The sequence below is a fragment of the Sinocyclocheilus anshuiensis genome, unplaced genomic scaffold, assembly GCF_001515605.1.
Source record: "Sinocyclocheilus anshuiensis isolate Anshui unplaced genomic scaffold, SAMN03320099.WGS_v1.1 scaffold195, whole genome shotgun sequence".
Classification (NCBI taxonomy): domain Eukaryota; kingdom Metazoa; phylum Chordata; class Actinopteri; order Cypriniformes; family Cyprinidae; genus Sinocyclocheilus; species Sinocyclocheilus anshuiensis.
The window spans coordinates 1518525-1532641 of NW_015548236.1; the positions used below are offsets into that span (position 1 = coordinate 1518525).

A 14117-nucleotide genomic window follows, 5' to 3' on the forward strand; every position below is an offset into this window, starting at 1 on the left:
CTCCATATATCAAAACGTTTCCTTTCAATAATACAGTCGTTCAGAATGATTAAACACTTTTGCAAACCTATAGTCTTAGGTTTAAGGATAAATTTACAATAAGTTCATCCAAGCTTGTCGGTAAGAGCAACACTGCTTTAGACAAGAGCTGCAAAATACGACTGCAAAACAATCCCAATATGACAAATCCTCATAAGACAACATGGTTTGAATCAATTAAAACATTATTATATGTATTATACTGCACCAGTACCGTATGTGCCATTGGCTTTACTCCATCAGATGTAACGGAAACTCAGATGCTTATCTCACTCCATATATCAAAACGTTTCCTTTCAATAATACAGTCGTTCAGAATTATTAAACACTTTTGCAAACCTATAGTCTTAGGTTTAAGGATAAATTTACAATAAGTTCATCCAAGCTTGTCGGTAAGAGCAACACTGCTTTAGACAAGAGCTGCAAAATACGACTGCAAAACAATCCCAATATGACAAATCCTCATAAGACAACATGGTTTGAATCAATTAAAACATTATTATATGTATTATACTGCACCAGTACCGTATGTGCCATTGGCTTTACTCCATCAGATGTAACGATGATTAATATTAGATCAATATTTTTATGGTATTATCTTTAATAGCTGTGATCTTTGGCATGCATTTCAAAATTGTATGCCAAGTTATGATGTGTTTAAAAGGTCACCAAAGTTCAAAGCCAATAATAATATGCAGTTTGCACAATCAATACAATCAGGCTGGAGGATGGATGTGCTATTCTTTGCCGAAAATGTCCCTTGTAAATAGCACTGTAAGTCACCATTAATGCTGCATGCTATGGTTTTCTTCACTTTGACAGGAATAATGTACACAATAAAAAAAAAAAATATATAATAATAATAATAATATATTGGGGTAAAAAAGCATAAAAATGTGAAGTAAAGTATCACAACCCAAATTTAATTGTGCAACACGTTTGTATTAAACATTAATAGGTCCTTTTAGGATATTGAAGGACATTCAAGCTGCTTTAAATTCACTTGGAGACTTGAAAGCCAGATGAGCACGGGGCAATTGCTAGACGATGCAACCCAATACACTACCATCAAAGGTGATGTGCCTGCCTCAGCAGTCCACAGGTCCTGAGTGACAAGTGAATGGCACTTGAATTCATACCTCTGATATTTAAAAATAAAAGCCCAGCCAAGTCAGCTCCTGCCCTAAATTCCCAAAGAGCATGCCATCTCCCATGTAGTCCCACAAAGGTGATAGGACAGCCTTCTATTCACAGGATTCCTGTTTCCTGGAGAGCTGTTATCTCAAAAGAATGCTGCATTATCCACATGGCAAGCAGCTAACCACTTATACAGTGTTACTTGATAAAGTCATGGGCCAAAAAGTAACACTTTACCAAAATGTTTTGGGCTATTTGAGGAGGACTATGAGAAGTCGGCCGGTCGAATCATCATGACAGTGGATCGGAGAGAGTAGCTGGGGCCTTTGAAATAGTGCCACTTGATTCCATTGAATTTCCCGACATGTTGTCCTTGTCTGTAGTACACCCCGTTCAGGTTGGATGGGCCACAGGCATCATACCACCATCCTAAAACAAAAACATTTACAATTGAGAACAACTGGTAATACAGTTATATATATATATATATATATTCAGGATCGCATTATCTTGAAAGAAAGCTAACAAATGCAATAGCACACAACATAAATCATATATACATTGTAACAGAGTCATTTTAATTACTGTACTTTTCTTAAAAAATAAATAAAAATACAACCACATCATAAAAAGCCACTTCTGGCCAGGCTAACAGCTTTGCGTAAAGTAGGTTTCTGAAACTAGATGCCTAAAACATTGATTGTACTTGTGTGATACTATTTTGGTTTATTATTTCAGATTATCAACTATTTTTATTGCTGATAGTCTAGTTGTGTATTTGTCAGGCTATGCAGGCAGCTTTGAAGCTGGATCCAACAGTATGCAGGTGCTATGTGGTCACTGTGGTATAGGAGTGAGTGAAACGGTAACCTTTAAGGTATTTAGGAAAAGTGTATATATATATATATATATATATACAGTATATACTTGAAGGTAACAGAGTAAAGAGGATGTGCCAATCATATGTTTAACATAATTGTTTAAATCAACTGTTTGAGTTTGAGAAGTCTGTTCTGTGGTTTTCGAAGTGCTATTTGTGTTAATGCCTGTCTTGACAGATGCACTTTTAATAGCATGTGCCGTATACTGAGGGGTGACCTGATATGATGGACTTGAGCTTAAAAAAAGTAGTCTCCCAAAATGTCTTCAAGTCATGTCATCATTTACTCATCTTCATGTCTTTTAAAAACTGTATGATTTTCAGAGGAACACAAAATTAGTTATTTATAGTAAAACTTCCATGCTGTTTTTTCCTGATACAATGAAGGTGAATGGTGACCAAAGCTAAAAACGCAAGATTTTCAGTTCAACAACTTAAATTTCAGTCTGCTCCCTCACACCAAGCTATCATATTGTTTCATAGGACTCAAAATAGCCATAAAAACTAATATTATAATGTTTATGCTTTTGCTTTTTTAAAATCTTGACAGACCTTAGTGCCCATTCACTTTCATTATAAGTAAGAAAGAAGCATGAACCTTCTTCTCAGAAAAGAATGAAACTTGCATGAGTTTGAACCACAAGAGAACAAATAAAGTACATTTAAAACTGGAATACTGTGTTTTGCTTGCAAATCATTATCATTTGTTATCAATTGTTATCATCTAGCTTTAAGATCCTCGGATGTTCTCCAAAAGTCACTGTGGCATTATTTTAGTATAATTTATAATAGCATTAAGTATTATTTAAATGATCTTTTACTGATGTATTTTCAGTATTCATTATAATTAAGTTTAAGTTTTAGTAATTTTGTTATGTGCTTTTGTAATTTTTAGTAGTCAGTTTTATTTAATAATTGTAGTATTTCAACTTGAAATGTTATTTGAAGTTTTTTGTCTAGTTGTTGTTTTCGTCTAAAATATTCTTTTTTATAATATAGTTAATAATAACAACACTGAGTCACTGTATAACTTTTCAGCACATTAAATACAATTAATCTGGCCTGTTCATTCAATTAGACACGTATACACAAAAGAGTGCCCATTTTGGCACGTCTCATTCCCATGAAGAACTTGAGGTTCACTTCACAAGCTCAAATGCCAGAGAGATCTGTGACATTTTAACAGCCGTCCCGTGAGCCAAATACGCTGCCCTTTATCACGGCTCTCACTGACACAGTAAACTGATTGGATGCTGATTCTACTTGTTACTATGCCTTCGCATCTCAGGCCGTTAGCTGGCCGAGGTCTTCGGTTGTCTCTAGGGTATGTGTTTTATAAGCTTGTTAACCACACTGCATAACAAGAAATGAGGCAACAGAATGATAAAAGTTTGATTTCATGATATAAACCAGAGCTGGAACCAATATGTCTTTCATTAAAGCACTTACGCTACAGAATTTAAAGGGTTCTACTTCGAGACTGACAATTTCAAACATTTCCATTATGAAAAACTTTCATTAAAAATCTTTCAGTGCGACACTACTCTGTTTTATTAATTGCACTGCCCAAATCCCCTTGCACATACAGCAGATTTATGCATGTCATCCTACTGTAAGGCTCACATTTATTCTCATCCTGATATTAAATATCTCAGAGATGAATCACTGTCAGGGTCTCATTTAGCATGTGGCCACCAAGGACAGAGAAGGTGACAGCAGATTTGGGTGGACAGGATTTCTCTCGATGTCTGCTTTATTAAATGATGCACAGTGATTTGAGACCCGAGAGCTTCCTGTGTGAAAAGTAAAAGTTGTCTGTGGTTTGCATCCACTAGGAGAGACTGTGGGAGTCCTATACAGACCTACAGATACTTGGTGTTCAGCCCATTCTGGTAGACTCCTCACAGGATGTGAGTCCACAAAGACCTCATTACTACTTGCTCAAAGCTTTATGCAGTTCTTTTGCCAAAAAGAAAGCATAAGGTGGTGCTATACACAGCAGTTAGCTGTGTACATAGACACAGACAGTGTTTAGACTGGAACCTACTGTCTGCACACTTCACAAAGTCTTAATTCACAATGGGACAAGAGTGTACGCAGAGCGTAACATTATAGCAGCTCTTTAAGTAGTTTATTTGATTTTTTTAAACAGAACGATTCATGATTGGGTTCTATTCTTAAGTTGTGCTGATGTGAATAGAACACTTTACAGAAAAACTGTCTACAGTGAAAAACATTTAGCGCAGTGTATTTAGATTCCTTAAAAAATTACTCTTTTTTTTTTCTTAGTGAATCAAAAACATACAGTGTGACAAGTGCAACTCACTTTACAAACAAATGACTCTCGTGAACCAGTTCTTATTAATGAATCAAAAGAATACAGCATGGCAAGCACATTTTGATTACTGACTAATGATTCTTTTTAGTGAATCAAAAAAAACAAAAAACATGAATGATTCATTTGCAGAGGTTACTGATTCAATCTCATCTGACTTTCTGAACTGCAAGTTACTAGTTTTCAAAGTATCATTACTTTTCATACATAAAACACAAAAATAAAAATAAAAATAAAATCTGTAAAAATAAATCTAAAATCCTAATATAAAATCTGTTCTAGGTCATTTCATCGTTTGGCAACAGTAAATGCAACAAAATTAGCATTTCGTATTTACAAAAAAAAAAAAAGAATCTTTAACAGAAATGTTAAAATCATTCTTATTATATATGTTCCGAGTATTCACTGCACTAGCTGCATATCATTAAAAAAAGTAAATGTTCTACTTTTCCCGTTGTAATGCATTTAAAAGCTTTTATTCTACATGCAATGGCAGTATCATTTTGAGGATCAAGGCTAGTGAATCCCAAGAACAAGAACAAACTTGTACGGCTGGAATAGATTAATATATTCAGCAGCAGTGAGCTAAAACAGAGGATTTCTTCCTTACCCCCGCTGAGCATCAGTGCACACTTGCACGTGCAGTTGTCATTGTCCATGTCTTTAGTGCTGAAGTCAGCGCCGTGGATCGCCAGACTGCTTTGTCTGCCCGCTGTCCCGCTGTGGCTCTTCAGGAACAACCTGAGACAGAGGGAGGACAGAGAAGAAGAGAGGGGATAAGAGCACAGAGAAAGACTTTGTAAACAAGGAAGCCTTAGACAAGAAAAATTACTGCCAGAAACATCCACGAGTGATTTATGCAGATTACCTTCACACTCATGACCCATTCTTTACTGTTAGCATCAGTTTTTAATAGTATTGGCCGGGAAACCCCATACCATTTAATCCAAACACCAAAGCACACGTGGAAACCACACAGAGTGTGTAATTCAACTCCAGCCATCTACACTTGAGGATTTCAACCGCAAATTCAAAACCCTCACTTAATGCAGGCTTGGATTCAAATGCTTAATTTTATGCAGCACTGACGCCCAGAGTTTGGTGGTTGAAGGGTGGCCTATGATTTTCCCATCTTGCTTCATTGTGTCACCAATAGTTCTGCCCAAGGTCTTAACCTGAGGGTTATTACCCCTCTGACTGTTTTGTTTTTTTTATCCAAAGTGTCATACTCAAAGCCAAAATACTATACTGCATGGGCATGCCAGCAGTGAAAGGAACACCAAATGAAACATGTTCGGCCCCTCAAAATCATTTCCTGAAAGTCATCGCCACAAATAAGATCAGACAGTAGAGTGAGCTTTATAAATCTCTTCTAAGATGAATCTTGGAAAGCAACTTGGGAAATATATTTTTGGTTATGCTTTTAGGGATGTCCAAAGAGGCCAGTGATGCAACAACAGGCTTTAGAGGCCAAGTGTGTGATTGCCGTTCTTATTGTTAAGTGGGATTTTTTTCTTACATTTTTTGGTCCTCACACACATCATCCATCTTATAGACTCTCTTATAACAAGCTGTCTAATCATTTTAAAGCCCCCTACATCAAATAACGGTTGCAAACTTTCTTCAGTGACATAATGTCCATTAAGATGAAGTGCGTTGTTGTGGTCTCTAAACAAAGATAAATGAACTGGTTGTTTGTCCGGATATGCTTGATGCCAAACCAATGTATTTTGTTCTTCGCTGACACTAAAGACTATATTTTAACAGCCATTTTATAATACACAAATGCAATACTGATTGCACTTGTTCAGAATGACTGCATGCTTCATTTAGATGTCAAACTTGTCAAGTTTCACTTTTTATGAGGAAATAAACTTCCAGGACATCCTCAGAATTTTAACGGCAGACACAAACATGTTGCTGCATAATTTGACTTGTAACTGCACAATTTAACTGCACTTTACAAGCTCACTACTTCATAGACCTTAGCCAGACACCGTATTTAATACATTTTTTATTCATTTAAATTGATTTTTACTTTTTAAAATTGTTTTTATTCAAATTAAAATCACTATTTCAAGAGAGACCTGTCCAAAATGCACAAACATTATAAAAATGTGACTAAATACTATAATACTAAATACTCAATATACATTAAGAGTGTGACAAGTTTACATTAAAACACTGACACTGGCCAACATATAAAAGTTATTTTCAGAAACAATTTTTGTCTTATGCAGTGATGCACATAAATCATCAAATTTGTGCGCTATAATTTAAAAGTGATTGAATATTAACATATATCTTTCAAAAGTTTGGATGCAGTAAGATTTTTAAAAATGTTTTGAAAGAAGTCTCTCATGCTCACTAAGGCTGCATTTATTTGATCAAAAACACAGTAAAAACAGGAATATTGTGAAATATTATTACATTTTAAAACAACTGATTTCTGTTTTATTTTGACATGCAATTTATTCTTGAAATGGCAACCAAGAAACATTTTTTATTATTATTAAAGTTATTAATGAAATAGTAGTCAAACCTAATATTTTTGTATAAAGTGTGACTCATTTTAGGATTCTTTGATTAATAGAAAGTTCAAAATAACAGCATTTATATAAAACAAAAATATTTCTGAATCATTATAAATGTCCTTACTGTCATGTTTGATCAATTTAATGCATCTTTGTTGAATAAAAGTATTAATTTCTTTAAAAAAAAAAAAAAAACTTACTGACCCCAAACTTTTGAACAGTCTATTGATAGATAATCAAACAGTGCTTTACAAAACTGTTCCAGTTGAAGAACCCTGGTTCAAAGCATTCAGATCAAGTCCCTCACACACAAAAACCAGGTGAATAAATGCACACCTGCTCATCTCCAGTCACTGTAGTTTCAAGTAGGCAACACACTCAAGTCTTGTGCGTTCAGTTACTGTTGTCCCACAAATGTCATGTCATGCTATGGCCTTTTTTTCAGTTTTGAGCTCAAACATCTGCATGGCCAACACAGGATATTGTTCCTTATCCTCCTTCTCACCAGCTTCAATGAACAGTCCAAGCCTTACTAGGAAAAGCTGTAATGAAAACTGAGAATGGAATGAGATTTATTTGGTGTTTCACAACAGCACCCCGAGGGAAGTGTTCTGGTGTCCGGTCATTTTATTTTCCTAATCTGAAATGATGGCAGTTTGGTAATGTTCCTCACCGGATATGTGATGTTTATTCTGAGTAAAAGAGGATGTATGGATGTGTTTTTCCTAGTTGAAATCATGTTCATCAGATGAACATGCTCCAAAACCTAAACTATTATTCTGCAACACAAACTAAAAGAAGGCAGGAAGCAAATACACAGTCCTTTTACAGTACAGCAGCAGAAAAACAAAAACCTGAGTGCTATAAGTCACACGTGCCATAGGGGTCCATACGTCAGAGACCCTTGCCAAAGACTGAAAATAAAAAGCCTTATATATCGTTTCCTCTCTGCAGCTGTGGGACATGTCAAAACCCATCTTAGTGTAGTGTGATAAACGTGAGGCCCACTCCTGAGAGGAACCCACGGTTAGCTCCTGCCGTGCGCCTTTAATCTGTCACATCCCATCTGAAACATGCAACGATCCTGCAGCGGTAATATTTCTTTAATTTGGTAATGTTGCTGTGGAATTTATGTCTCTGGAAACATGAAATACTGTATACAGCATCTTAAAGATACTCTAATGACAGTCACTGCGCCCTTTTGCTGCATGGCCCAAAACAGCTTAAAATTACATTTTCATCTAGGAGGTGAAAGTGATAATTCACGGTTACTTCTTTTTGACCTCATCTGGATATAACATTGAGCAAATAATGTACAAAAACTGGCTGTCAATAAAGGAGACCTTTGAAATGTGTCTGTGCGCCCTTTTGCTGACAGCACTTTGGAAGAACCTTGTGATATTGATAGTATACACTTTTAATGCTTCAGCAGAGAGTTCACAGCCTTCAGGGTGTGTGTGCCAAGACCTCCATACAAAATTCACACCAGACACAGCTGAGGTGATCTTTACAAAATCTGTGGATTTAAAACTTGGCTGGATGGAAGATATTAAATCAAGATCATTTCATCTGCTTTCAAAAACAAACATATACTGTAGCACAATTATGTCTTTCTGGGACCTGAAAAGCAGGCATATCTTGCGGTTTGACATCACTTGTGTCTGTGCATATACTCAAGTCACTCTTGGTACTGGATTGTGACCTAATAACATTTCAGGTACAGTATATATGCTTTACTGAAGCCACATGGCACTATTTTAAAAATCAAATGTAACCCTGGACCACAACACCAGTCATAAGGGTCCATTTTTTTTTAATTTAGATTTGTACATCATCTGAAATCTGAATAACTAAGCTTTCCACTGATGTATGATTTGTTAGGATAGGATGATATTTGGCCGAGATACAACTATTTGAAAATCTGGAATCTGAGGATGCAAAAAAAAAAATCAAAATATTGAGAAAATCGCCTTTAAAGTTGTCCAAATTAAGTTCTTAGAAATGCATATTACTAATCAAAAATTAAGTTTTGATACGTTTATGGTAGGAAATTTACAAAATATCTTCATGGAACATGATCTTTCCTTTTCCTGATTTTTGGCATAAAAGAAAAATCAATAATTTTGACCCATACAATGTATTGTTGGCTATTGCTACAAATATAGCCGTGCTAATTATGACTGGTTTTGTGGTCCAGGGTTACAAATGAACATGTTTACTTCAGGTGCTTTCTCAGTTTCAAAGTAGTCCTGTCAACTTCCCTGCCATTGTTATTTACCAGGTCAGTTGATACTTTAATCTGAAACATAACAAAACACAATTTTTTTTTGTTTTTATGCCTCATTGGGGGACACAAAACACTGATCAAAAACAAAATTAAACAAAAACAACATAAAACAAAGCATGCAAAACAAAAACAACAGAACAAAAACATACAAGAAATACTTAAAAACAACAGAAAACAAAACATACAAAAAACTTAAAGACCACTCAAAACAAATAAAAACAAAAACTCTAAAATCAACAAACAAACAAAAAATACGAAGAAAGTGTTTGTTTTCAACCCCTCATTGCATTTACCTATGCAATATTGAGAATTAGGTCTTCTATTTTTAAGACTGTTTTTAAAAACAAAGTCGAGTACATTGTGAGCAATAAAATATCAAAATGCTGAAGTTCCAGTGAGTTTATTTTGGCTTTTAACTGCTGTTCGCCTTTTCTACTGATTGTTTCCCCCTCAATTATTTTGTACCTCATCCTCTCTCCTAATTTAAAGCTTAATGCATATTTTACTCAGAATGCCCACACAAACACACGCTCATGCAAAAAGATCATCATGGTCATCAGCATATGTTTTGTTCTGGATGCTGGTTCCCAGCATGGGACGCTGGAATGCTAGTTTCCCCACCAAACTTTTAAACTACTGTAGGTTAACCAGCAAGACTTGCTTGGTGAATCAGTTCCATGTGAAAACACTGTGGCTCTGCTGGCGCAAATCAGCCTGGACAGAGCTGATTTAAGCAGGTCTTCTCAGCAGGGATATACACACTCTACTCAATCAATATACAAAGCAGCCATGTAAACACAGGCGGAGTCTGGGTGTCTGTCAGTGCTGTGGGCATTGGCGCTGGGTCAGTGGCATTCAGCCAGGCAATATGAGCAAGACTGACCCCCCGGCATGACCCCATCCCAATGGGAAAACAAGGTTGCAGCAGCACTGTCAGGTCCCTTCAGAGACTGACCCCTACCCTCCATAACTTTCCTTGTGTAGGTTTGCCATATAAACAAAACACTGGGCTCTCCCCAATTCCAGCTCACACAACACTCATACAATAAAAAAAAACTCAAACCGGCTGCTGTAAAACTTCCACATTATGAAACAAATATATATAATTCATTCTGAATTATTGCTAGATATCATTTTTCAACTCTTCCTTACATGGCTTATTAAAATAGCCGAATAAAAATGCTTCTGCTCGGCTGGAGATTGGGAATGTAATTTATGATCACATTCAATATAGTGATGTAGAGCACTGTATAGGTGCCAAGCTAACATTAGCACAGCATTGATCTTTTGAAGCAATTACGCTCAAGATCCATTTAGCTGATTGTTACACTCCCCGAAATTAAGGAGCTTCAGAATTCATAAGTTGTGTAAACATGACTGTAATAAGAGCTGGTGTTTATCAGCAGCATCTGCAACAGCGCTCTCAAAATTGTCAAGAAATTTTATACATGACATAAATGGTGTAATAGGTATTTTTCTTCATGTCAGTTTCCTCTCTCCTTTTTGCCATGCTATATTTTTTATAATTTTTCTTCCTCAGGTTATGCAGTTTTAAAATACACAATTTTCTGTATTACAGGATGGAGAAAATTACATAATAGTGAAGGAAAAATATATAGCACTTATGCACAAAGATGCAGCAGTCTGACAGTTTAAACCATATACATAGGTTTATAATACCTGGAGGTCCATATACAGTATATATATATGTGTGTATATATGTATATATGTGTGTGTGTATGTGATATTTTCCAATGTTGTCACTGCAGATATATCACAATGATTATGTCAATTATATTGAATGGATGCATTGTTTTGCCAGATCCACCGCAGTTGACATGCACTTCCATTGTGGTCGATGTAAACCAATTATTGTAAAATCCCTAGTAAATCAAATGCTGTCCATTGTTCACCAGTCAAAACTAAATTGCGAGACTGAGACAGTGACCCTGTGGTCTACCCATATCAAAAGTCAGTGTAGTGTCACAGGCATTGATTATTTTCACAATTGCTGTCATGGTCTGCCTATTCAGTGCTCCTGAAACCAGTTGAAGTTTCCACTGCATAAGCCTAAAAAGTCTGCATAGGGCAGAGCTGTGGTCAGTTAGCTCCACCGAGGCATATAACATTACTTTGTGATAGCGGTAGATAACTATACTTGAGGTTTGCCAAAAGAATGCACAACACCTGGAAAAAATGTAATTGGAAAGGTTATTTTTTCCATGCCAAAGTCTGATTTTCATCTTGTTTTAGTGTTTACACTAGAGTATATCTCAGTCTACACTTGATTTTTTTGCTGAAATATTCTTGACTTAAATCCATGTTGTAGCACAAAGGTTAAAAATACACACACACAAGAAACACCAACCTGAATTACAACACGCAAAACATATGTGTTAAATGTTTAATATATTTTAAAATTAGATAGAAATAGAATTTCTTTACTGTTACTTTTGATTAATTTCAAGCATCCTTGCTGAATAAAAGTAATACTTTCTTTCAAAAAAGAATGTAATTAAAACATAATTACACCAAACTTTTCATCGGTAGTGTGCATATATGCCTATATGCATATATGCCTCGGTGGAGCTAACTGACCACAGCTCTGCCCTATGCAGACTTTTTAGGCTTATGCAGTGGAAACTTCAACTGGTTTCAGGAGCACTGAATAGGCAGACCATGACAGCAATGTATAAAGAATATTATCAGAATAACATATAAAAAGTTACTGACTTTGACTAAAGAATAAAAATGATCTCAGTTTAAATGTAACATTAGAGATGTACTATTCAAATTATTAAAGTGTCAAAACTAATATGCATTTGTAATATTGCTGTCTAATAACGCTGACTGATTTGTAGGATCACACTTCTCACTCCCCTCATATACCCAAAATTATTGCCTCGGACCTTTGCAGAAACTTGGTTATGTCAAGAAAAAAAAGGAGATGGTCATTATTTGAAATTTATTGTTCTGGCATGGTATACATTCAGCCAAGTGCTATTTGCTCACTTCAACCTTTAGCCTATATGTAGTTTGGAAATCATTAGTATTGAAAAAATGTAATAAGCTTGACAGTTAGTCCTTTTCATGATTTAGGTTATGGGATTATGCTCCATTATTTCTGTATGCAATTACTGCTGTTCTAATACCAACTCTTTTGTAAACTAGCTTTAAATTTAAGCGAATGCAAGTGGCTGGCAGTCAGACAAATATTTCCTGACTGGAAAGTCTCCACGTTGGTTCGGAGTCGGACAAATAGAAATGCTTATGCATCGTAACATGTTAAGTTCTAAATTATCCATTGTAAATGCATGCACACGCTTGTGGAATTTGAAAGTGCTTTTATGTGCCATAGACTATGTGTGTGTGCATATGTACAGTATGTGTGCATGCATTAAGCCCAACTGAATTCTGAAATGCTGGTGTTACCGCCGTACATCTTAAAGGGATATTTCACCCAAAAATAAAAATTATTATCATTTTTACTCTTCCTCATGTCATTCCAGAATTGTATGAGTTTCTTTCTTTTGTGGAACACACAGGTTTATAAAGACATGAGGGCAAGTAAATGATTAATGCCTGTAACTTCCTTATAAGCCACCTTTCCTATAGACTACAGCTGACTAAACCAGCACTTGAGAGCACAAACTACACTGGAACAGCATAAAACTTCCAAAAAACAGGCTGTAAACATTTTGCTGACGCTGCTGGGTTTTAAAAAGCAAACATACTAGACAGGCCTATCTGCATACTACATCTACCGGTTGTGCTTTTTATATACAAAAACTAAAAAGGTTGTCAGGTCGGAATCTGAAGGTCTAATCTGAATTGCCAGAGGTGGCAACCTCTTGCACACTTTGTGTTGGGCCAAAGAAAGAGTTTGTTTCGGCCAGTATTCTCAAGAGGCAGTGTATGATTACCATAGCATAACAGTTTGAGAGAACAAATCTATTTTTAGAGATGAGAATGCTGATTAGATTCCTGAAACTCTTTACCAGCACAGGCCACTATGGGCCAGCCAAGTGTGCAGGACACCACGGACCACAGCCCTGCTAAGATCCAAATTATTTGAAGTTGAGAGCTCGTAAGTGTTCACCTGCCTGTGCATGAGATACAAGTGCATTGAACACAAACTGTGTTTGACTTTCTTTTTTTTTTGCATTTTAAAATAAGAAATCTTAGTGGTTAACAGGGCTAAAAAAGGGGAAGTGTTTCGCGTGACAACCCTGATTCAACCCCAGATGGAATTAAAACAAATAGTTTTATTCCTCCCCATAGCTTCACCCATGAAAAGCATTTAAAGATCCCAGAGAGAGTAAAACTATGAATGAACGAAGGAACTTATCATCATGCTTTAAGAATAACAACACTTTAATCTTACCCGTGATGTTCCCACAAACTAAATATAACATAATGGTTCATATACATTTCATATATAAACATATACCTATAAACATTTTGTTTCTTTATTTCTTTTACTATTTATTTATTTATGAAGGATTATGTGACACTAAAGACTGGAGTAATGGCTGCTGAAAATTCAGCTTTGTCATCACAGGAATAAATTGTACTTTAAAATATATCATAATAAAAATCAGCTATTTTAAATTGTAATAATATTTCACAATATTACTTTTTTTGCTGTATTTTCAATCAAACAAATGCCGCCTTTGTAAGCATAAAAGGCTTCTTCGAAAAACGTTTAAAAATTGTACCGAACCCAAATGTCAGAACAGTTCAGTATATATATATATATATATATATATAACCTAAAATAAAAGGTCTTTTATATAAACCCTTATAACTTTCTGAACTGTTTGAATCAGTGATTAATGAGCTGTTGAGCAATATATTTTTCCAGCCTATTGCATTAAAATAATGAGCAGCATTCACTTAAAAATG

The 14117-nt window shown here is 35.5% G+C and overlaps 1 protein-coding gene across 1 annotated transcript in view; it reads right to left on the minus strand.

Moving 5' to 3' along the window:
• Positions 1 to 347: 347 nt before the first annotated feature.
• Positions 348 to 14117, minus strand: part of LOC107654726 (angiopoietin-1-like) — a 53255-nt gene continuing 39485 nt past the window's right edge. The window contains exons 8-9 of the mRNA XM_016441940.1: positions 5002 to 5132; positions 348 to 1605 (exon numbers count right to left, since the gene is read on the minus strand). Of these exons, the coding sequence (XP_016297426.1) occupies positions 1442 to 1605; positions 5002 to 5132 (295 nt within the window). The 3' untranslated portion in view covers positions 348 to 1441. The remainder of the gene's footprint in view (positions 1606 to 5001; positions 5133 to 14117) is intronic.